Source organism: Pelecanus crispus, chromosome 2, assembly GCF_030463565.1.
Source record: "Pelecanus crispus isolate bPelCri1 chromosome 2, bPelCri1.pri, whole genome shotgun sequence".
In the NCBI taxonomy this organism is placed as follows: domain Eukaryota; kingdom Metazoa; phylum Chordata; class Aves; order Pelecaniformes; family Pelecanidae; genus Pelecanus; species Pelecanus crispus.
In genome coordinates this window covers 60,835,365-60,860,931 of record NC_134644.1, presented here as the reverse complement: position 1 = coordinate 60,860,931, position 25,567 = coordinate 60,835,365, and the positions used below count along the sequence as shown (strand labels likewise).

Below are 25,567 nucleotides of genomic sequence, written 5' to 3'. Positions count from 1 at the left end.
AGGCGGATTGCCCATCTAATGAGTGCCAAAAGGGAAAATGTAGGTTTATATCACTGCCGAGAGGTGGTTCTGACTGAGAAATAAACACCAAAGCAAAGCGGCTTTAGCTGAAAATTGGATTCTCAGCAGCTCATAGTGCCTTGTTTATATCTTTTTTTCCAAAACTTGGGCAGGCTATTCCTTTTCTTTGTCTCTCCTCTTTTTCCCTTTCCCCTCCTCCCCCTGATTCTCTGATTCTCAGCCCTCTCTGGTGTACCAGTCGGTCTCTCTTTGCCCGCAGATCTGGAAGGAACGTTCTGTTCTAGTGTAGAAGCAACAGCTTCTTTTATCTTGCATGCTGTGGTTATCTGACTTGTGCATCTCACAGCAAAACTGATAAAGACTGCTAAGACAAGAGGATCATTTTCAGTCTTTAATAGCCTATCATATTTTAAAAAAAATCATGAAAGAGCTGTGTGTTAGTTAAATGATGATTAATAGGGATGCTCATGAATAAAATATACCAATTTATATCTGATTTTGTAACAATAGTGTTAGACTTTTCTCTTTTCTCTGACTTCAGTCTATATAAACAAAGGGATCAAAAGAGAACAGCATGTCTGTGGTTGTTTAAATCAATTGGAATTAGTGGCATGTGTCCTTTGCAGTCCCCAAGTTATGTGGAAGCACTGAAAATTATTGTGGGTTTGTTCCTTTTGTACCCGGATAGTTCAAGATTTAAAGCCAAGACCTAACCCACCTGCTGTATATCAGATGATTCAAACAGTCTGTGGAACAGTATAGAAACTGTAGTAGAGTTATCATTTTTGTGTCATAGGAGAGGAAAAAAGAGAAACCAGGTATTGTCATGCCTAATTATTCCCCCTCCCAGTTTTTTTGCCGGTCATTATAGAGCCACCATTGTGAACTTTTTGCCTGGGTGAGAAGATTGTTAGGTTTAAGTTGCAGGTTCCCACTTGTTTAGGCAAGTACGTGCCCATACAGGGAGGATGGGCCCTTTCTGGGTTTTGAATACTTGCCCCCCATGTAGTTTAAGCTGACTGGGCCGTAGGTTAGGATAGACAAATAAGCTATTTGGAAAGTACAGTGGCGCAGTCAGATGAAGATTGGCACTGGTCTGATAAAACCAGTTCAAATGTCTGTTTAGAGAAACAAGGGAAGTAGTCAAGTATAGGAAGCTAAAAGCCATATAAGATCTCAGTTTTATTCCCTATGCTGCAATGAACAATTCAGTTTACACAGAAATTGAGTAATTGAGTAACTGGTTGTGGTTTTTTTGTTTATAATGCCAATACATTGATGTTCTGGTTTTTTTACTTGCAGCTGCACTGAGAGCTTGTGCTGATGGAGGTGCCAATCGTCTCTATCACATCACAGAAGGAAGCCAGGACAGGTATGTTAACAAGAAACTTGAAGTCATCTCTTCTCAATGAAAGTGAAATATGGAGGAACAGGATCTGTTCAGTTATTGAAGTAGCTGCCTGCTCTGTGCATGGTACTTTAATGAACTGTGGCAGGTAGTATAATATTTTCTCGACATTATCTTTAATTTTATTCCCAGCTACAATTTTTAAAAACACGCAGGTAACCTGAAATTCCTTTTTTTCTTAAGCCCACTGGTCTTTTTTCCTCAAGCCCACTGGTCTTTTTTCTTCTTGAAAGCTCTTCTCGCAGTCTGTCTTATTTTATGCATCCATCAGAGCTAGGCCTTTGATGCAGCCTCTGAAAAAACACCAGGAGCCGAAACAAAGCATTGGAACAGGCTGCCCAGAGAGGTGGTGGAGTCACCATCCCTGGAAGTGTTCAAAAAACAGGTAGATGTGGCACTTGGGGACATGGTTTAGTGGGCATGGTGGTGTTGCGTTGATGATTGGAATGATGACCTTAGAGGTCCTTTCCAACCTTAATGATTCCTAGTTTCTACTTTCATTAAAAAATCATCCAGCCACCAAGCCAGGAAACATGAAATTGCTACTCTACCCTTAATTGGTTTAGTGATGGACTGGGTAGTGTTTAGTTAACGGTTGGACTGGATGATCTTAAAGGTCTTTTCCAACCTAAACGATTCTATGATTCTATAAGGTGTATCCTCTTCATTCTTCTTGTTGAGGGCTTAGAGGAAATCTGTTTGCTTTGTGAAGTGAGATGGGTAATAAAATAGGAAGTCTACTTTTCTTTCTGAATTACTTCTAAATTAGCATCAGGGTATCATAGGTGACCAAAGGCAAGTACAGAGGTTATCTATAAATGTATATGCTAGGTGAGGAAATAGGGCTGAATATGTTCTTGTTTTCTGTAATGGCATTTCAAATTGTAAAATATCCCAGGTTTCTGCTCCAGAAGTGTTGAGCTGGGGTTGTGATGCAAAATACTGCATTCAAGTGGTTTCTCATTTTTGTGGTGGAACCATGGAACACTCTGTAATCTGAGGTTACTAAGGATCCTTTGTGCTTGTCTTTAAGATTTTCAGTTGTTTTGAGCAAGAATTCATAAATAAACAGTTTAATAAAGGCAAATAAATTAATAAAGCTGACTCTCAGGGCAAAGGAATGAGACAAGTATTTGGTAGAATTTACAAAGTTATGAACAATTTTATTCATATAGCAAAATCTGATACATATTTTGCTCTTCATCTCATGGCAAGTATATGATGGAGGCCAGGGGAAGCTCTGTTTCTTTCTGTCCTTCAAAGTAAAGACCAGAGATGGAGAGAAAGACTGTAGTCTTAAAGTAAAAGTTAACTTAAAATTTCTTCCTTTGTCACCTGTGAGAAGTTCGATGGCTGAGATCTACAACGGCTAAAACCAAGACTAGAGTCTGTCAAGAACTACTAACTGTTGTAGGATTATTCCTCCATAATCCTCTATTTCTCTTCTCCTAGTAGTTGCTCACAGAGCCATGCACAACTTAATCTTGAATTCAAACAGAAATCTGTTTGACTTGCAGCAAGCAGTTCTCTTTGATAATGGTGATGCTTTCCAAAGAACAACATTTTGGAGCTCTTACCTTCTCCTGTAACCCATTCATCTCTTCTGCACACCTTTATGTTTGCATTAAATAAATATAATTCAGGGGAAAATGAATGATTATACCTTGACTGAATAGTTCTTTCAGTCTTACATACTTGGCCCTTGGAGTGTTCTTTTTCTCTGTCTTCTTCTCATCTTAATTGCTTTGGGTAGGTATATTTTACCTTCAAAGTGATTCTTTTGAAACAAAAAAAGACCTGCATAATTTTGATTTTTGTCTTTAAAGAAATCATTCTGCTGGAAAGAATATTCATTTACTTCTCTGAAGTATTTTCCCTTAAATTCCCTGTCCAGTGTTATTAAACAGCTGTCTGCTCAGACTCTGCTGACATGCTAATCATTTTTTTAATGCTGTCTTAACCTTCTGTTTAAAACTATTTTATTCAAAGCCCTGATATCTAATTGCATTGTATCAAAACCTAAAAACTATAGCCCTTTAATTCTAGAGAGATTATTATATCCAAGAGATATAAATAAAGAACTCGGTTGATATTTTGGGCTTGATTCTCAGTGACACCAAAGTGTCTTTCTGCTGCTCTGGCAGTGTGAAGAATCTTTTAGAATGAGAATAAATTATAACATTCTGGAAAAAGGATGGCTTGCAATATGGGACTGTTATAGGGGTGTCTTCCTTTGGAGATAAGTGAAGTAGCTGTTGCTATTTTGAAGGGTCCATTTCCAAATCCTAGAAAAATATAGGGCTAGAAATTAACTCAAGAGATCCATCCTTCTTTCCCTCTGCTTTAAGATGAAGGCAAACCTATCTGTTCCATTCCTGATGCATACCTAGTTAGCAGGTTCTTAAAAATTTTCAAATGGGAGCCCCACCCCTGCCCATCCAGCTTCCTCTGCTTTAGGCTAAAATATACCCAGCTTGCTTGGTCTTTCTTTGTTAGTCATCTTTTCTTATTGGCCTCTCTTCAGTTAGTCCATATCCATCTTAAAGTGCTGTGGCTGAAGCTAGGCAAGATGCTCTACAGGAGATTTACCCAGTGCTGAACAATACTTTAACTTTTTTCTTGTGTTAAGTTGGCCTGTGCTGTTGAATGAAGAGCAGCAAGAGCAGATTCAAAGGCCCACCATTTCCTGCCTCCATTGGTTTCCTGTTTTCTCCATCAGTGTCTTGACTTGCTTCTGTGCTTGAGTGTCTCATCTATTCCCATCAAGCCAGGGAAGCTCTCATCTTCATCACTATAGCACTGCGCAGGCTGGCTTGGCAATGTGACCTCAGGTCACGAGATTAACATATGTAAGATATTATATGACTTCATCTGTGTTTGTGGTGTCATTTTTATGATGTGTTTGGTTGGTTTTCCCATAAGTTTCTGTAAAAACTAGCTCAACAAATCTGAACAGCAATTACTCTTGTTTAAAAACAAACCAACCAACACAAGAAAACCTTCATTTTTGTAACCACTAATGAGGAGAAACTGTGCTGGTTTTTTCAATGATGTGTTGAAACAAATTACTTTCTAGAGCAGGAGGAGTAGGAAAAGTAACCAAAAGGGCAGGAAAACTTTTCCTTAGAGAGGCCTGTCCTTGGGAGCTGTCAGTGTTGGGGACAGAGGAAAGGCAGCAGGGAAGAAGGGACGGACTCATGTGCTCTGTTGCTTTCCTCTCTCTGGCTCTACAGCCCAGAAAGGTTATTTTCCTTAGATACTGTTTTTCCTTTGTTAACATCAGTTCCCACTTAGATATAAGGATTACTGCTAAAACTGTTCTTGATTGCTAAACATTTGCAGCTAATCAAAGTTAAAGGTGAGTAACTGATCTTTATGGGTTTTTTGTTCTGCCTTATTCGGTCTGCCTTGCCTATCCTCTTGTGTATTTCCTTGAATCACTATGAAGCACTGTTATCCACTTCAGAGTTGGGTTGTTGCTTATCTGTATCACACTACAGCACCTTCTTTCTCAACACTTTCTGATTAAATCTTAAGGCATTGATTAACCTGTATGTCACTGGCTTTGGGGTATATGAAGGTGAAGATGCATCGAAAACTGTCATCATATTGGCACCTGTAAAAACAATCATTAGTACTTGTGTCTCAGATGCTATTTTCCAGAGAGATGTCAAATCCATCGTGTACTCAGGTTTTGCAACATTAAGAGCTTCAGGTCAAAGCGGAGAGCGATGGGCTCTATAGGAGGAAGGATAAGCCTATCATAAAAATACTGGCTTTCTGGGGTTCTGTTTAGTATTTCAGTATGTCAGGCTTACTGTATGACATGAGGTGGGTTGCCTGCAATCGCTAAGAACCTCACTTTCGCTACACATCCAGTTTCTTTCTGTGAACTGCATACGGTATGAGAGTAGCAGTGAAGCTGAAAAATGGTTGTGTATTTTGATGTAGCATTTTCTACATATAAAACATATATAAGGTGAACTTGGGTGATGCACAAAAATGCAGTTGCTACTATATAATTCTTCTCTGAACTGGGCAGGCAGGGGGACAGCTCCAAGAAGCTCTATATGTGTGTTTGAACATTAGGAACAAATTTTGTAAACATTTCCAGTTGACGTAGCTGATACATTTCAAGCATGGACCTCAAAAAAGTTGCTTTTTAGAAGCAGCTTATGTTCAGGAATACAGATTGCTACATAAAGCTTGTCTTTTGGTGACACCCCTCCCCCCCCACGGATTTAAATAACCCATTTAGTCAGAATGAATCAAGGGTATTAGTTGTACAAGGTGATGTTACTTCTTTAACTTGGATTTAACAAACTCTTCTATGTCCTAGTCTTTGTGTTGAAAAGCTAAAGTGGAAAACAGAAGTCTTAATTGTACAGCTTTTACAGCTTACACTTACTGAGTTTTGTACTTGTAAGTATCAATGAATAAATGTAGACATATCACAAACTTCTCAATGCTGACTGCTCCTGAGGAGTTTCTTGTTCTTCACGTGCCTGGAAGTGGTTTCCAGGATTAGCTGCTCCATCACCTTCCCAGGGATTGAGATGAGGCTGAGCAGCCTGTAGTTCTCTGAGTCCTCCTTCCCCTTTTTGAAGACAGAAGTGACACTTGCTTTCCTCCAGTCTTCGGGTATTTCTGCCAGTTGCCATGATTGATCAAATATTATCAAGAGTGGCCTTGCAACGACATCAGACAGCTCCTTCAGCACTCATGTGCGTGTCCCATCTGGGTGCATGGACATATATGTCCATTTTGCTTAAGTATTCACTGAACTGATCCACTAAGGGTACGTCTTCCTTGTTCCAGTCTTTCCCCCTGGTCTCTGATGCCTGGGATTCCTGAAGGCTGGTCTTGCTGGTAAAGACTGAGGCAAACAAGGCATTCAGTACCTCAGCCACCTCCATGTTCTGTCTAACCAGGTCACCTGTCTCATTAAGGAATGGGCCCACATTCTTCCTAGTCTTCCTTTTGTCACCCTTGTACTTATAGAAGCCCTTCACATTGTCTTTGACATCCCTGGCCAGATTCAATTCCATTTGGGCTTTAGTTTGCCCAACTTCATCCATCCCCAGGCAGAGCTCCATGCTCTCCAGACGCTCTCTCACATAAAGGGCAACTCCTCCTCGTCATCTTTCCATCCTGCCTTTCCTCCTGCCATCCCCTCATTGCAACACTTCATCCATGTTTCCATGATTCCAACAAGGTTGTAGCTCTGCAACTGCCCACAGATCTCTAGCTCATCATGCTGCATGCATTCTCCAGGGCTTTATTTTGCCTCAAAAGTTTGAAAAGGAAGTGACAGGCTTAAGCTTTGAATAGGAAGACTAAGCTAGCGTAACTTCAATGAGGAGAAGTAGTCACATATTTACTTGCGTGAAAGGTGGAAAGATAACTTATAGTGTAATTGTCTGTGTATTTTGATGGCTTCAGGTATGCATTTTGGCAATTAGTGAGGGTTAGTAGTGCCAGTTCACCAGCTGTCCTATCATCCTTTTGTTGGCTAGTTCAATTGGCTATTTATGACTTACACTGAATTTGCCTAACCTTAGAAACCACTGTCTTCATTGTCAAGATCATAAAAAAAAAAAAACCAGCAGGGCAACAGCTAGCAATACCCATATGTAAAATGAGATCTTTTGTCTTGTTTCCTGAATAACCTTCTACTCATGGAAAAGTGGGACCCTAATAGGATTATGGAGTCAGAAATTCATATATACTTCACTGTGTTCCATATTGGATTAGAAATAGGGTACTTATGAAGGTAATTAGCCATTGATGTAGCTTAATGTAGGGTTGAGAGGAATTCTTTGCTTGAAGTCTTCAGATTAAACTGGATATTGTTTTTAAGCTATCTTATATTCAGGCAAAATTTAGGGCACTGATGCAGAAAACACTGAATGAGATTTTCTGAGTATAGAGTTATACTAGAAGAGTACAATGATCTTTTCTTGTCTTTAAAATCTATTCATTGTATGTTTTGGGAGGATGTGAGATAGTTACACATGTGAAATTTTTGCTTTATTAATGTAGGTATAAGGATATGTTTCAGTAATGGGTAAATAAAAAAAGGCCTCTGAAACTGTGAGGTCAAAGCTATTTGAAATGGCTTTCCTATTGCTACTGGTGGTGAAGAGTTCTTTGAATTGAGGGATTACAGTCTGAAAGCCAAGAAAGTTGAAAGCTGAGGCAGTGCTTCATTTGTCAAATGGCTTAAGGAAATCTTTTACATCAGACATTTTTGCCTGACCTAAAAACTGTAGCAGTGTTTAAAGATCAAAATCAGGATCTTGAGTTTATCCTAATAAATTCTGCAGTATTCAGAAAACCCATCTCTATCTCTGTCTTTCTTTAGGAAATACCTGACTTGGGATCCATTTTTAAATCCTGGCTTACTTTAGAAAACTGCTAGGCATCAACAAATTTCAGAAAAACAAAGCAACTTATCTCTCAGTGTTTGGAAAGATGAATCCATTTGGAGTTACATAATGCGTTTGTTTCAGGTAGCGCAGATGAGAAATTCTCAAGATACATTAAGTTCATCTAGTTTTTGGCTTTTTCATTTATATCTTCAATATATTTACTTTCACTCGATTACATTTTCAGATGCTTTTTTATTCCTGTAGCTGTGCACTGTAAATATAATTCAAAGTTTGTTTCAGAAACAATGAAGAGTTGAGATATCAAGAGTTGAATATCAAGAGATACTCATAGATTCAGTCCTTGATTTAAACCACGATTAGCTCATTGTATTGGGAGGTGTTTCCTAAAAGTACTAGGGCAGTAACATCACTAAGCATATCAGGCTTATTGGGTCTCTGAATCAAATGCTCACAGAAATGATGAGAGGTGGTGTAAAGTGGTGTAAAGCCAGAACAGGAGTATGTATTCTTCTGGAGTTATTGACTAAGTCACTATAGTGCTTTATTCCTATTCAGTTAGTCATCAGATGCTATAAAGGAAAAATCTGGGAGTTACATAGCCATAGTCTGGATTCACTTGAGAATTTCAGAAGGGGCAGGAGTACTGTGTTTTGCAGATCACACAAAGTGAAGACACATCTTGAGGGAGACACCAATAACCAGCTGTAAAAGCTGTTTTACAGCTAGGTTTACTTGGTGGTGCTTCTAAGTGTAGTTACTACTATATTCCATAAACCATAACAGAAAACGGACAAGGGCTTTTGCACCATCCCCTCAACCTGAAAATCGAACAGCAGATTATCATCTGATTTAAAAAAAAAATAAAAAGGCGGCACATGGGTTTATAAATATTAGCAGAAGTTAGTTGAGATTAAGTTACTCTTTATGTTGAATTTTTTGCTTTTGCTAGTCAAGGTGGATATTGTAGAATAATAGTAGTATTTATAACTAATAGTAATATTTATAACTAATATATATTTTACTATATTTACAGGGAGGTGACAGCATTGCCCCTTCTTGTGACTTCTGGAAGTTAGACCTCTATTAGAAAGAAGGCTTAGTCTCATCATACTCTTAGAGAAGCTATGAAACAGCTAGCTTTTCATCCCTGATGTACATGTGTGTACATGGATGCATGCATGCCTTGTTTCTTTTATTTCAGGAGACACTGAAAGTAGGTTACTGCCTTAGTACAGGACCCTGCTTTCTTTACAGGAGAAGAGTAAAAAAGAAAAGCACTCTTAGGTAGAACTTCTGGATATGATTCACAAGTGGCAGAGGTAGATGTACCAGGTGTCATCTAGGGTAAGAGCGAGAGTATTGTCTACTGGTTAAAATGGAGAACTGGGAATCAAGATCTTTGTTTTGTTCCCAATTTGCTCGGACTCATCCAATGAGTTACGAAATCACCTCAGGTTCTCAGTCAGTCACCTTTAAAATATGGGCAAATAGTCCTTAAGAAGGGCTAAAATGTTGTCCTTGTTCACGTGGTCTCATCAGAGTTTCTGATATTTCCTTGTTAAAAGCTGGGCCTATAAAAGGGCCAGATATTGTTCCTCCTGAAATCAGTATTTAATAAGGAATAGTGGGTCCCAGGTGGAGGCAGACTTGATGTCCATTAGCACTCCAGGTACCTGCACATTTTGGCATAAATGCACATATTTTCTGGGTTTTTTTGATACCTCAAGACATTCAAAGATGGCATTAAGACTCTGTTGTTGCTGCATCAACAGACCTAAGTGTGAGACTCTGCTTTTCTGGAACGATCCTAATCTTGTTAAGGAGTAGATGCAAAGGACCAGGACAAAAGTCTGGGGAGATGGAGTGATGAGCAAGTACAAAACAGTTGGACAGTTTGACACTGGCTGCCAGTGAGGTGTTCTGCCCATAAAACTGTGCTGTCCCAATAAGAGCACCATCAGCCAAGTTATAATTGCCAACCAGGAAACTAAAGGGTCACGATTTGTCCAAAACAGTAATTCTGGAAAAAACGGGAAAAAGTGGCTGAGGAAAGGAGGGTATAGGGACACTTTCAGTTAATCCCAGGTCTCTCAATCAGAAGGTTTGTATTGCTTCAGCTGCTTCTTCAAATAGCTGTATCTGTGCCCCTAGTGTACTGTAAGTAGAGGAATGTCATCTCCATCTGGGTGATTTCTGGCTTTATGACATGGTAAAAATCATTTATGGCCACCCTGATGCTAGAAGTTAGGACTCTGTAGTGATAAAATATCTGTGCATTGAGTCACCGCTGGAAAAAGCAGCTCAGAAAAGAGTCCTGAGCTGGCCTAAGAGCGCTCTGCACTTTATAGTGTTTCATTGTGGCTAAGGAGTAATTCTCAGGATCCAGGGAAAGCTGGCTCTGTGTGTAGCGTTAGGGTAAAATGTATGCCTGTGTTTCTTGTGGATCTCTGAATATCAATAGAAATGAAGGATTAGGCAGGCAATGCTTTCTTTTATGGAGCAATACTTTTTACAAGTGTTTGGGGCGGGCTGGGGGGTGGGAGTTTTCCTGTGTTTGAAACAAAGCAAAACTAGAAGGTTCTTACAAGCCTCAAACCAGGATGGGTCTTTGCTGCAATAGTATTTGTCATTTAAAATTTAAAATATGAACTTTATGTTGAACATGGCAAGAGCGCTCTTAGATTTGAAAGAAGCTCTGTTAAGACTGTGAAGATTGCCAAGATCAGCGTGCAATCTGGGAGCACAGAAGTACATGTGCTATCAGGGCCTTAAAATGAATGTTAATAAATGACCTTACAGTTGACTGATCTGCACTGTTGCCCTTCAGAGATTTAGGGAGGGATTACTAGTGCTATAGCACCTGTTCACTTTTTCAGCTTTTTTTTTTTTTCTTTCATAGTCTAGAAAATTCCTGGAGAGCGCCGATATAGTACCTTCCAGGTGACTTCAAATTACAGAATATTGCATAATGGGACTGAACACAAATAACACCTGTAGATAAATTATCCAGATTAGTTTTTGCTGTGTCTAAAATGCTCTTTCAGTAAAGTTATTAGTGATTGTTGGAGCGTAAACGTATTCTGGATGTTTATTTCTTGGTTTTCTTTCCTATTCTCTTTCTTCAGTAGACTCTGCTCTCTTTTTATAAATATGTGAAAGCCAGAAGTTCTGACTTTTAACAATTTGCATTCAAATGGGCACCTTTATTTTGAGAACAGATGATTGTATACTTCAAATCTGTTTAAATTTAGTGTTAGTGAAGCCAGTAGCTTGGAATGGGGGACTTTATGCATTATAGAATATAATGAGAAGTAAACCTTTAAAACATAAAACCATTTATCTTTAAACTATTTTTCCTAGTTCTTCTGCTAAGATTTGTTTTTAAATCTAATTGTATTCCACGAGTGTTTCCGTTTTACAAATGGACTCTTTCAGCTTTTCATTTTAAAATGTTTTGTGCCACAGTTATTTGCACAGAACATGCTATCAAGCACAAGGAACTGTATTCTCAAACTATGATCAAGGCTACTTATTACAGGTGATAAATTAGAATAGTTAATAGATTAACTATTCAGGGCCAAGTGATCAGTACTCTGTGCCTCTTCTGATGAGGACAAGCCATGGAACAAAAACTGCAGAACGAGTTCAAAGCCATCCACATGAAGGCTTGAGCATCGATTAATCAGTTGGGCTATGTAAGGTTGTCAAGCAGCTCTACAAATTCCGTAACTGAAGACACAAGGATTAATCCTCGGTAAAAAGTTAGAGCCCTGAGACATCATAGGGCCAGGTTTGTTCTGCTACCGGAAATTGCTCAAGCATATGGATAATGTGTACGGTGGTACCTCCAAAGCTGCTCTTGGATATATTTATATTCAGAGAAACTCAAATCTTCTCCTTCATATAAAAATCACACTCCTGGGTGTACACACTCCTCTGCAAGCAACGTACTACCTGCCTTAGTTAGGTACCAGTCTGGTCTTTATTTTTGCAAAATGGGGGAGAAAAAGTCTTCTAATGCCTTGGTGTAGTTGTATTTTAAAAAAAGAGATAATTTGCTGTCTCTGTCTTGCATGCAGACTTTATTTTTAAAAAGTTTTAGCCAAGGTACTTGAAAACCACAGTGAATGTCAATTATAGAGAAATGTAGAGAATTCGGAGTTTTGAGTAAGGGAAAAAAGATCTTTTTGGCTAACGTGAAAATACAGGGGGCAGTGATGTTAAAATATAGTCAAAAGGCAGTTGGAAATGGCATAAGCTGTACAGAAATATCTTGCCTACCAATCCCAAATAATTGAGCAGAATGATGTCTGATCATGTGGCAGGTTGTGAAACTGGTAAGGTAGATTGGATCCAAGGTTACAGAGTGTCTTAAAGTAAATGGAGATGCATGAAGGTCCACTGGGGTTGTCTTATGATGCTTCTCTACCTGTACAAGCAAGTCTAGTGTCTATCTGCAGACTGGTTTTGGTGGCTCTGCAGAACTCTGGACCAGTATCAGCACATCATTCAGCTCTGGCTTGTTAGCCCAACTAAGAAATTGAGAGTGTTGGGGCAAAACCAGGCGCTAAGGTAGTAGGATGGTTTCTGATACCAGAGTGAGCTTGTTCTGTGTGCCATAGGCAATGCCTTTACTAGCAAATATTTTCCATCTCACTTACCTTTTGGTAAGCACTTGTGTACGCCTATAAGAATGAACTGTAGAGAGATGAGAGAAAAGAGCAGTAGATGAAGGGCTAGATGACAATTCCAGAATACTGCCAAAATACCTGTCTGGTGTGAGACAATCTTATCCTGAACACATTCAGAATAAACATACATCTGTCCTGCAGTAATTCTTTTTAGCTCAAATAGGTACATGTGCATGTACTGTATAAAGAAAGTACTGAAATGGACTAAGAGATGCGTTCAAGTAAAAAGCTCACAGCTTTTATTGGGTTTCGACTGATGTCCTGGTCCATCCCTCTGAGTAGCACTGGATATTGAACTAAATTGACTGCAAAATAAAAAAGGTCAAACAAATAATACTTGAGAATGAATACAGCTCACCATGGCTGAAATTTTTGTTTTATTCCAGAGAGAGAAAAAACAAACTAAAACTGACCAGTGACTGACTCTGTGGGCACAGTACATGTAAATTCCGCTAGAAATTAAGTTTTGGTTTTGTTTGGGATTTTGAAATGCATTTGATGAATGAGGGAAACCTAAGATTCCATGCAACTTTGGCAGAGTTTTTAATGGAGGTTTTGGGGTTTTTTTCTTTCTAGTGTTACTTAGTTTTTCTTCTTTAATGCCACAACATGGGAATAGATAAGGCCTGTGCTTGCCAAACAGGGGCCCAGATCAGCTTTTGTACTGATTCAGGATCTTCTATTGACTTAATTGGGAAGGGATTAAGCTCTAGATGTCTAAGCAATTACACCCTCTCCATACATTGCCCTGAATTCTTGCAATGTAATTAATGCTTTATGTGATGCATCACTTCTCCATGGTGATTGCAAGCAGGGAAGCTGCCACAGCTGGATCTAATGTTTTCAGCAACCTGTTTCTGTTCCAGCAGCCTGTGAACTGGATGGAGCAAGAGTGAGACTCTCACTGCTACTTTGTCAGTAACCATGTCCTCCAGAGGCTGGGACGTAATGCATTTTTATCTCTTGTGCTTTTAAAAAAAGAACCAAACCAAAACAAAAAAAAAAAACCAAAATCTTTTGGCTGTGTAAATAGTGTTTTGAGCATCTACTGCTCCGATTTCAGATTTGAAACAAGCATTGGCAAGAGTTGGAAGTTTTTACTGCTTATTGTATTCAGAACTACCTTGTGGTGCCCACACAGTGATCAAAATATTTAGCATAGTCTTTGGAAGCAGTAACACCAGGAATGAAATTCATCCTATAGCAATAAATTGTTCTTGGACTAGTAACTCTTGAGGGATATCCCAGCTGCATAAGCTGCTTGACTCTCAAACTGCCTGGCTTTCCCTGGTTATTACTAATTCCAGATGGAATTTCTTTTCTTTTGATATAAAGCTGAGTGGCCTATTCAAGGTATCCATGTCATGTGACTAATGGGAATGTGTAGATAAGATGTTTTGGATGAGATGGAGTACACGTGTGCATGCAGTTTGCTCCATATTTCCTTCATTGTGTCTTTAAGCATCTTGATCTCTGTGTAAAAGGTGTCTGGCATGTAAAAAAGAATAGAAGCAGGTAATAATCTTATAGCTGTTCCCCTTCATTTATTCATTATAAGCATTATGGATAAAGAAGAGTGACTGTCTAACTGAAGGCAGTATTAGGGATTTGCAGCTTAAGACTGGATTATCCCATTACTGTGGAGAGAGCTAATAGGATGCCAGTCAAGAAGATTGATAAGGATCAGTGGGTTAGAAAAGGTGTATTTTTAGAGTGCCTGATGTATGAAACAATGACACAGTGGGTAGCAACGGCAGCTGATAAAAGACTGCGCCTTTGGACTTCCTCTGTCTTTTTCTTTGGCATGAGAGAGACTGGTATCTGGTACTCAGGTGTAGCTCAAAAGATTTGGTATGAGGGTAGTAGGATTTTAAGGTTAGCTTTTTCTAAGCACATGTGTGGGTAGTATAGTGATTCCCTCCAGCAGTTGGTGTGTGTGAAAGTCCATTAACGTCGTTCAGCATGCTGGTCAGCCGGCTGTGGGCCAGAGTGTTGAGAGCAGTGCCTGTGGTTGTCATCTCCTCTGTGCAGAAGTGGAGTTACTCTGCAAGGGCTTGAAATCCTATGGTCTTTATGCAACAGAACTCTGAATACCTCTGTTTCTTTGTCAGCAGGGCTTTTACCTTAGTGTTTAGGAGAGCTAAACAGGTTAGGTGACAGGTGGCAGAGGCATAATCTAAAAAAGGCAAAAATTGGAAGGGAGGGAGAAAAACAGGGTACAAGGAAAAGGATGGGAAGGGAGTGAAAATGTTTTTGATACCAAAGCTGAAAAGGAGAAAAGTCTCTGGAATAAACTAGGCTAGTAACTCCAGTGGAGCAACTGTTATTCTGTCACAAAAAAGAAAGAAAGAAAGGAAGGAAGGCTCTATAGTAGTAAAGGCAAAAATGTGATTTGCCTCTGCAAGTTCCAGTAGTATCTGTGGGAGGACTGATGTTTTCTAATTTTATAAGCTGCAGCAGGCGTGTTAAATGCTGGTGACAGATCAGGTTGGAATTGTGTACATTAAGGTATTTTGAGTGGTGAGAGAAAGACAGACTGTCCCAAAAATACAACTGAAAGAGTCAGTAAACAATTCAGTGCCATTTTTTTGTGTTAAAACATCATCTGTGAGGTTTGACAACAAACACTTTTAATTAAGAAAGTGACAGATGTGGGTGTCAATATCTCTTCTTTCTGATGCTTTTAATTTTAGGAAAAAAGCAAACTGTGCATAAGGTGATTTTGGGGTGTTTTTGTACAGGAGGGAATCGTGTGAGGAGCATGCATGGATTGATGTGGGGTTGTTAGCTCTCAGAGGGAATTCTCAGGATGATGAAGAATCTGTTTTGAAGAGTTAACATTGCTAGCAAGTTACTGAACCCGTGCCCACTCTGCAAGCATCCGCTCTGATTGGCACCAAGGGGCCAACATTGATCCATCATTCGAAGCTTTGCAGCAAAGCAATGAAAGCAACTGCACGGGCTGTGGTTCTGCCTCTCATCTTGTGAAAAGGTTACTGCTCTCTGATTTCTTTTGAGAGTCAAAGCGTTTCAAATTGAACAGCAAATTCTGACAAAGACAGGAGCTGAACTGTGCTACACTGTCATTGGTCTTGGTGGGACACTTAAGTTTCTGCTGGCTTAAACAAGTAGGAATTACATGGGCAAATCCCTTCTCATTCCCTTCCTCCCTCTTCTCTGCCCCACGGTGAAAGTAATAGGGAAGAGCATCCATGATCATGTTTACTGTAATGAGCCTGTCCTCTGGGGAAACTCTTGTGGCATCTTTTAACATTAATCTAGTATTGATTTTTGATTCTAATTAATATGCTCCAGCTCTTGTTCATTAAGTGACCACATGCAGGGTTCTCGTATTTCGTGTGTTCCCCATGAAAACCAGTGCATTTCATTAAATCTCAGCATAAAAGGAAGTGTTTCCTGGCAGAGCAATATTCTAACAGCACGTTGCAAGTGTGCAGGAGGGTCCCAAGGTCACAAACTCCTTCCAGAGGTTAATTAAGTCTGAAAGAAAGGTATTCTGTTGTAATTAAATAGTAATGAATGAGAGGCCAGGAGTATTTGGTGTATAATGCAGTACCACGAGGCAAAGCCAAAATAATTTGCAAATTTATTATTTTATTTCATATTCTATTATAAAATACCCTTGGGTGTCAGTGTAATTTTTATTCTCCAACTTGCCTATGACAAAAGGGGGATTAAGTGGTCAGCGCTGTCGTGCATATATGTGATCATAACACACAGTTATGGTTTTGACATGCTGAAGAGGGCTTTCTTCAGGAGGGTGATGCCTTCCCCATTCTGCAGGATCTCATTTTTGATCAGAGTGGAAAGTGCTTTCTTTGCCATATTGACACTGGAAAAGCCATGGCAAGTTTTGACTTCTTTCAGTAGCACCAGCAGAAATACAGTCATGTTCATGGCCCTGTTTAAGAGCTCATCAAAATTTCCTTTTTAGTTCTTGTGCTTCTGGGGTTTAATATTTCAGCGTGGTCAAGTGTATTAGGCAGGATCTTGGCACAGGGCCACAGAGAAGTTGTCGGTCCAAATGTAGATTTTTCTTTATTTTTTTTCCCCAACCATCATTTTAAATCAGCTGATTCAGACATTGATACACTGGCTTGCTCTGCTCTGTTATCTCTGAAGAGTGAATGATTTTAGTGACTGAACATATTACAGGAATCTAGAGAACAAAAGTGTGCGTTACTGCTAAGTTGTAATTTTAATTCCTTACTTCTGTGTTTTAAAAGTAATTTTAAGTATTTTAATCTTTTATTTCATCTGAAAACTGCATTTTTAAACTGGTTTTCCCACCTCATGAAAGAAAGGGATGGGAAAAACTGCTCGTATCTACACATTCGTGGGCTTAGACAAAGCATAGGCATGAATCTAGGAACCTGCATTTTGTAAAATCCTGTAAAAGTTGAGAATCCTTCTACCTTACATCAGCCCTTCCATGTACTGATATCAGCCAGGAGTACAGCCGAAAAGAAACCGCTCTTCGATTCCACAGCCTGGCCTCTGGAAAAGCTGCATTGATGCTCATTGATGCTCAGCCTGCCCTTCTCGGGCCTCGGACCTGGCTGTGGTCCCACCGCTCTGACAGGGGAGTTTGTGTTCACCACCTCTCTCTCCGTCATGGACCTAGGTAAGGGAGGTGGTGGTTTAGAAAGTTGAGAGCACCACGTTGCCAAAAACACTGGTGATGGGATCCCCAAAATTTGCTGTGGTGTGAACCCCACCAGCCCTTGCTACCTTAGAGAGAGAGTAGGTGCGCTGCACCTAGAGCGCATGTAGCTGAATTTGAAGGTGGGAATGGTCCAAAACGTTTATGCCTTTTTATCAGCATCTAAGTACACATTTGTTTGTTACTAGCTGGCTGGCTTTAACTGGCTGGTGCAGGCTTGTTTTGCATCTGAGCTTACGTAGGTATTTAACAACCTAGGATTTAGGTGATGGGTTTGCTTACAATGAAATACAATTATCTGTTAATCTTCAGGAGGACTATCCATTTCTCTCTGACAACAATTTAAAAAGTCACTTCAGTGAGAGTTCTTCTGTCATTCCAGTAAAATATGGGTCTCTCAACCTCATTATCAGGCAGATGGGTCTATTCCTCCCAACTTTATACATTTTTCAAAAACTTATAAACCTGTGAATTAATGACCTGCCAATATTAAAATGTGTGGAAAAAAATTATCTAGTAGTGAATTTTACACTGAAGGAATGGGCCACACTGTCATCCAGAACCTCGCTCTTCTATTAAATGACTTCTCTAATGAACAGTTACATTACATCACGTCACCTGTGGTGGTCTTTGGGCTACTCCTAGAGCATCTCAGTACACACTAATTCAGAGTGTCTGGTTCTCAACTTGTCTGTGTCCATTTATTTCCAAAGCATTTCCAATGCAGCATCTGCTCAGAGTTCTCCCCTCCCTTCTCGTACAGTGGGGATATCAGACCTCTGAATGTCTTCCCCGAGGAACTACTATCACTACATATAAAGGGAATAGCTTTTAATAAGAGCTTATCATTGCATTGGTATTATTTATAGGTAGACCTCTGTCCTTAAGATCTATTTCTGATTGTATAAGAAAAGTTAATTAGTGTGTTGAAATTTAATAGAAGATTAAACGAAAGTGGTAATGACAATAATAGAACTTAGTAGGATAGCAGTTAAGGGTTTTATAAATACTTTTTTAATCATAATAATTTGTGAAGTAGATATGATTTTTGAAAATTTCTTACAGTAAGCAGGGCATCAACAGCATCAGAGTTTACATTAAAAGTTTTTTTTTCAGCTACTCTACTTGATAGAAAATTACTTGTACAGAGCCCAAGATGGGGGCTCTTTGGACTATGCACTACTTGCCCAGAATGAGGTATTTTCTGTCTGAGAGTGTTTTTAATCCACATAGACAAAAAGGGGGAAAGGAGGAGGATTGGGGAGGGGAAGAATTGGGAACAGAGAACTGTATAATACTATGTGTACATTTTTAATGTTTCTAATGCCTCAGTCATGCATGCAGGTTTTTTCTGTGAATGCCATTTATGAATGAACACTAAATCTATAAGTTCACCTGCCTGGATGTGGTATCTGGCAGGTAGGTAGTTACCTAAATGCTATCATTTGTGCTCTAAATACTAGTCACAGTAAAGTAGATGCTGCAAATACAAACTGGAGGGCTGGCTCAGGTTCTCTCAAAACCTTGCCTCCACAGGACGATTTCCTTGCTTTTGATGAAACATTAATGATGACAGCCAGCTTAAACAACAGAGTAGGAGTTTGGTAGATAGGTCCCAGCCACAGTCTGGGTATTAAAGACTTAACAGCAACAGTAGCATGTAGCTACTTGCTTTACTGAAAACACAGTGTAGCACCCCAGTTTGACTAATGGACTGGGGTAAGTAGTGGTAGGGGGATGTTTGTTTCTTGAACACTGTTAAGAATGTTATATCTGAAGCTGGTATTGTGCAGGAAAACAGCACAGCAGCACAGCAACCACTGCCATTGTAACTACCAGTCTCTGACCTATTTTTAAGCTAGCTCAGATTTATATACACTTCAGTCAACCACATTCTCAATGTAGCCTTGGAGACCTTTCACAGTGCCCTTTTGATTTCTCTTGGTCATGCTTACACTTGGTTGGGGTTTTTGTGGTTTTCTCTTTTTTTTTTCTTCTTTCTTGTAGTAAATATTATTTTGAACATTGCTCAGTTTTAAATCTAGTAAAACATAAGAAATTAATTTTACATCCTCTTCTCATCTGCAAAGTCTGAATTATATACTTATAAGTATAAACTTGCTTCTGAACATGAGTTTGTGTTGAACTCTGTGTGGATTCTGACTCACCAGCTGTGTTGCATGTTGCTGTGCTAGTTTCTGATGGAGCTGATGCAAAGCTTCCCTCTCTCCCCAGGGAGGAGAGCTGCTGGTTACAAGTGTGCTGAGCAGGGCTGTACCTGTGCAGGTTTGAAGAACTGGGACCTAGTGAGGATTTCAGCATGTGGGTGCAGATTCCTGGTGCTTGTTAGTGATTTCTGTAGGTAAGACCTTGTAGTGGTAGATGTCTTCTAACATGATCTGAAGAAAGCATTATTTGCAGACCTTGACCTCTTGCAGACATTTGCTGCCTTGATATATTTGCTGTTGATTCTTTCTCAAGAGTTAGGACTGCTAAGTCTGTATCAGAGATAAAAACCAGGGCAGACTCCTGTGAATGTTAGGACAGATGTTGTATGTTGTGCTTAGGAGCAGTATTTCCTTGGTAAAATTAGTTTAACAAGCTGCAGGTGAAATATCAGTAGGTCAGATGAGTAGGTATGAGATACATCCTGGTTTTAATATATAGTAGCTGTGGGCTAAATGATGAAATAATTAATATAAACTTCATCTCAGCTTCTGTAAGTTATCTTGGCTCAATTAGCTGCTGGTGAGTTACTTCAGTGTTAGACAGTACCTGAAGACAGGAAAAGGTTGTACCTTCTGAGTATCTGTGTGGCAGCTGGGGCCTTCAGGAGGCGGAGGAAGTTTTGAGAAACTAGAAGGACTTTGGAATTTGGCACAATGCTTTGGCCACTGCCAAATTAATGTTTTTTCCTCCTAAGGAACATTTCCCACCCTTACACTGGATACCACGGCTGTGTAATTGTTCTCCCCTTTTCAGATAGACTGTCCAGGGAGCTGCAGGGAGCTTCCCTGTGGTGGTGATGGCTTCAAAGCCCTTTCCTTTGGGCAGCATTGGAAGCTGTGCTGGCTGCCAGGAGGAGGAATCTGACTGCAACAAAGCAAAAGGAGGACGTCAACAGCAAGTTTAGCACGTTTCCTTGCACTCGGGAGAGGCAGTCTTTAGAAAGCAGACAGCCTGTATAGTGTCCAGGGTGGCACTGCCACAGGTTTCTTTACATGTTATTAGGTTTCCTTACACGTAGGTTTGTTCACTAACGAAGAGCAGAAAGAAATAAAAATTTAGGTCCAGCAAGTCACTGTCAACCAGACGTCCTTTAGTGTCTGTTAAGGTGCAGAGCATAGGTATGAACTTACCTGTTTATTTTAGCAGTTCAAACATTTTACAGAAGAAAACAGCAAGAGAGAGATGACTTTTCATTAGTTGAACACATTTCAGTTGTTTTTCCTTAAGAAACATGCAACAAATAAAACCTTGATAGAAAAACTATTTTGACCAAGTACATCAGGTTGTGATCAGAAGGTAGATTTATTTATACAGGAGAGTTGCAGCTTTATTTTGTTTCCTAATTTCATCCATATGTTCAGGTAACGATAAAAGAGGTTTTTATTCTTTAATTAGAGCTTTATCAGAGGCATTTAAATTGCAGTTATGCTCACCAAAATCATTGTTTGAAATACTTCTAAGCTTACTTGAGAGAGAGAGAGCTTATGTGTTTTCATAACTGTAAACCTGCTTATGTGTTTTCATAACTGTGAACCTGTTGGCCTTGCTAACTAAAATATCCATGCTGGTACTTGAGTCTGTAGAGGAGGTGAGGATGGTAAGGCAAGGATTAAAGTGAGCTGCAGAAGCCTTACCCAGCAGGGATGCTCCAGCTCACTGAAGACAGGGACATTGCTATATTAAACACTTTTCCACCAGTTCCCTCAGAGCTCGAGGCCAACCTTTTACCTTTGCAATTAGTACTAACCTTAAAAGAATTTCTATTAAACTTTGCAGTATGTTGTTGTATAAATCACAAGTTCCAGAAAATGCAATAGGGTCATATATTGTACAGCTAAATTATGTAGAAACAGGAGAATACTCCCTTGAGTTAATCTGATGAAGGTGAGGGTGCTTTTTGGTAGAGGTTACCAAGCATCAGATAGAGCCCGACTCTCATTTTGTATGCGCATTTATCTTCTGCTATCTCTCTAATTAATTCTTCTGTGCTGTGCTGGGCAAGAGGTGCAGGTACCTTTTGAAATGCTAATGATCCGCTGGAATATCCTGGTTCTCTGTCAGCTCCAGAGAAGCTGCAGGAAAGGTCAGCAGTGATAGGTTTAATAAAATTTTTGCTTCCTACTGATTTACCAAATTTCATCCATACAGAGACAACAGACTTCAAACAGCTGTCTGCTGTTCTGTGTCTTTTCTCCATTCCTTGCCATGTGGGCTCACATTACCTAAAAAGATGAAGCAGTATGTTTTGTTCCTCTGTGTAGCCCAGTTGTTTTCAGGATCCTCAGTGCATTGTTTCTCTGCAAAATGTTATGTATCTTATCAGTGTAAGGGCTCAAAACCTGAAGAAATTTTATTAACGTAGTTAAGGTACACAAACACACATTCACCAAAAAAACCCAAAGGGTCAGAAGTTTGCTCAGTGGCTGCTCTACAGGCAGTCAGAGCCCAGGATAGAAGATATTTTCATTAACCATACGGGAGTTGACTTTACCTTTTAGTAGTTGTGTTGTCATCAGATGTTCTGGTTTCCTGCTTAAGACTTCATGTCTTCTGAGTAGGTGTTTTTAAATAGCTTTTTGTGTGGCAATTCACCTTTTATGGATGGTCTTCCTCCTTATGGACAAGTGTCAAGATGTCTCTTTTCAGGCCATGAAACAGAAAATTAATCCATAAAATGATTTGTATGTGGAAATCAGAAATGAAAATGCAGGCCCTAACAGGAGAAGTGTAATTAAGACTTTTGAAAACCTGCAGATTTCTCCTTGCCTGCTTGGAACAGGTTGCTCGATAAGGGAATAAATCTCTTCCCATTGCACTCGTGAGTCACTGTGTAGAAAGGACTCTAAAGGATTTCTGCTGCAAGCTACTTACTGCAGTTTCAAGCCCTGAAGAAGCAAAGGGCTTCTTCAAACTCAGCCTCTCCTGCATAGGTCGTCTTCCCTGTTTTTTGAAGTATGTAAACAGATGCTAAACTCAGGGTAGGTACTTAAGGTACTCGGGCGAGAATAAGTAAATTATGGAAGCAAAGAAATCTCAGTGAAGGTCTTTCACATATAGCTGCTTGCTGTTTGATTGTGCTTGACTTTTAAGCATTCTTACTGGTGTGTAGGTTCACAGAAAGGACATGTAGAGTTAAAATACTAGTTGTCAAAGCTGACTTTTAAAATTGTGTAATGAGATTTCAAGCCACCCAGTAGGGGTTGTTAGTAACTATCTAATCAGGAGAAAAAATTTAATATGTGTATTCCTAGCTCTTCTGGGAAAGATGAGAAATTGTTTATCTTGTCTTGGAAAAGTTTGTTCTGGCCTTGGAGCAGCCAAATCCAACTTTGGTGGCACTCCATGAAGAAGGCCTGAGCTGGCTCTGGCTTCCAGTGCTGCCTTTTTGAGACTAGTATCTAAATCTCAGTTTGTGTAGTTTTGTGACTCCTTTGATGTAAATTTATGAAGGTTTAGACCCCATCCCTTCCCTTTGTTTCCTCACATGCCGTCTAAAATGTTAATAGTGAACAGTTTACCTTTCTCTAATGTAGTGGCTGGTTTTCCTCAATTTTTAGGGCAAATTCTGCCATGCTTTGACATGAAAAGAGTGAAAATGGTGTTGGGTGTCTTGTCAGCTTCTATCTTCCCAATTAGTCAGATACCCTCACCTGTCAGGGGGAGTCCTGGCTACATTGGTCATCTTCTGTCCCCTTTTCCGTGGCCTCGTGTCCTAGAAGACTAGAGACTGGCACTTCTGGATGAGTAGTTACGCTTCCCCAGCTTTTGTCCTGTGCATGGTGGGTTTTTCCTGAAGTACCTGTACTTAACCTGAGCACAGGAGGGTGTTCAGCACCATCAAGCGAGCAGTTCTTAAATCTTGGAGCATGATTTTATTTTGTGCTGTATCGATTGTAACTGGAGAACAGTTTCAAATATTGGCAATTAAAAAGAAAAATGCAACAGTTGTAGCTATTATTAACACTTTGCTTTGTCACTGAGGGATAAGGTTTCAAGGCAGGGCGTTAGCTGCATGATTTTTATTAATGATAATGGGAGCTAGTTGGCTGTCCCCTGCAGAAGATGTCCCCCTGATGTGTGCTTTGCATAGCAGTTTGAGCTGAGGGTAATATGTTCTACAATTTATTTCAGATTTTTTTTTTATTATTTGCAAGGTGACACTGCATACCAGGCAAGCATAAATGAATGCATTATTGCCCTCATATCTTCACACACTTTTATCTTTTTCTTTAAATCATAGCGTTTGCAAATAAAATAATACTTTTATGCTCTTTAACACTAAGCTCTTTAAAAAGTAAGGAGAAAAGAGGCTGTTCTCCACGGTTGCCAAATATTACCAAGTACTTTTAATCACAGAGCTACCTGACTGTAATGCACAGATTTGGTAACAGTGTGCAAATAATTCTGGCAGGGTCACATGAATCTGCTATCTGTGTATGGCCTGATGTGTGCATATACTTGATTTCTTTGTTAAACTGGGGTCTGCAGTACTGTAGTTTTGTCCTTCACCCCCGCCACCTTTTTTTTTTTTTTCCAAATCTTGTTAAATCTCATCTGGATTTATTGTAATGTACAAAATGTTCTTTGGGAATTATGTTCTGTGTAAGCAATTGCATAATGAACATTAGGCTTTATTAAGGTCTTGGAAGAAGGGATGGGCAACAGTGGTTTGGTTTGTTTTTTTTTTTTTTCTTCTGTATTGGTACAGCAACTAGCACAACATCGCTGTCAATGCCACCCTAATATTATTTAGTGACAAGGGAGGCTTTGCGGGTTGAAATAACAGTGATGTGAACCATGGAGTCAGAAAAAGTAGGCTAGCTGACTTAGAGAGTCTTGATTGGGAGGGTGGAGGAGGTAAGGACCGTGCTTTAGCTGTTCTTGAAAGGCCTGATGATAAGAAGAAGTTATGGAAACCTTAGTGGGGTCTCTTCAAGATGAACCAAAACAAAATGTTTTTTTGTTGTCAGCTTGAAGCTCATTAATTGTATTGATATTTAGTGTTTGGCTTCTGAGCTTCAGGTGTGACCCTCACTTGTGGTAAACTTGCAGGTAATGCCGGGAGGGTATTTCTAGATTGTATAGACATTAACTCTGAATATATCTCGCAATCTGGCATTTCCCCTTTCCCCAGGAACTCGCCTCTGTACAGCTAGATGGGGCATCTGAGTATGCTGCTTTGAGACAAAATATAAATTGCATCTACTTGTGCTGTACCTGTCTCTCAGAGTTAAAAAGACACTTTGATCTTTGCAGCAGTTAACAGAATACTTTCGGCAGATTTAAACAGACTTAACACCTTTCTGATGAGAACACCACTCACTCCCCCTTCTAGTCAAGACTGACAGTCAGGAGGGCAAGCTGAAAGTGCATCTTACAGTTAGCAAATGTAGATTTGGGGGCATTAGTTTTTGTTTGTTGGGGTTTTGTGTTAAACTGTGATTTTAATATTTATCCTGAAGTAATGCTAAAGTGCCTTATCTTCTGTATTCCCAACTACTAGATGCGTATGAATGTCAAAGCTGACTTTAGTGACTTTGCTTCATGTTAAGTCTGCAGCATTTTATCTTCACTGTATTTTTTCTACTGGGAAGTGGCTTGTGTGTGCCTGTTAGTCTGGGGTAAAAGGCATGGTTTTGAAATTTATTTTTAGTAGACAAAAAAAAGCATAGGGAACCCACTCTGTGCCCTCGAATGATACAGCTGGGTCACGTACGGCTTGTCTGCATGGGATTGTTTTCTGTGCTGTAACTGAAGGAAGCAAAGGGTACCGCAGATACTGCCTTTAAATGTTCGTGTCTCTGATGTTAACATTTGTTTAAAAAAGGTTAATTGCAGACAATTATGTGCTAAAGGAGCTACATCACAAGAAAAGTCAATAGTACCGGGAAAGTCTAACTTTGAATTAGTGATAGAACTGAACAGTTATGCCAGAGCAATTTATTTAAGGAGGCAGCACAGTTTTTTATTATAAACTGCTAAAGTGTGATGTGTTGGTTTTTTTTTTTCTTTTTCATAACTGTATTAAAAGGCATATTTACCACTCCACACTGAAGTCTTGAAGTGAGTGAATCAAGAAACAAGTATTCTGATGTTTTAAATTTAACATGCTGTTCATTAGTGTTGAATATTTAAAAATAAA

At 39.5% G+C, this 25,567-nt stretch overlaps 1 protein-coding gene across 1 annotated transcript in view; it reads left to right on the top strand.

The window, feature by feature from the left end:
- TPK1 (thiamin pyrophosphokinase 1) overlaps nucleotides 1–25,567 on the top strand; it is a 311,952-nt gene that overhangs the window by 117,374 nt on the left and 169,011 nt on the right. Inside the window, exon 5 of the mRNA XM_075705017.1 lies at nucleotides 1,324–1,393. Coding sequence (XP_075561132.1) covers nucleotides 1,324–1,393 — 70 coding nt within the window. The remainder of the gene's footprint in view (nucleotides 1–1,323; nucleotides 1,394–25,567) is intronic.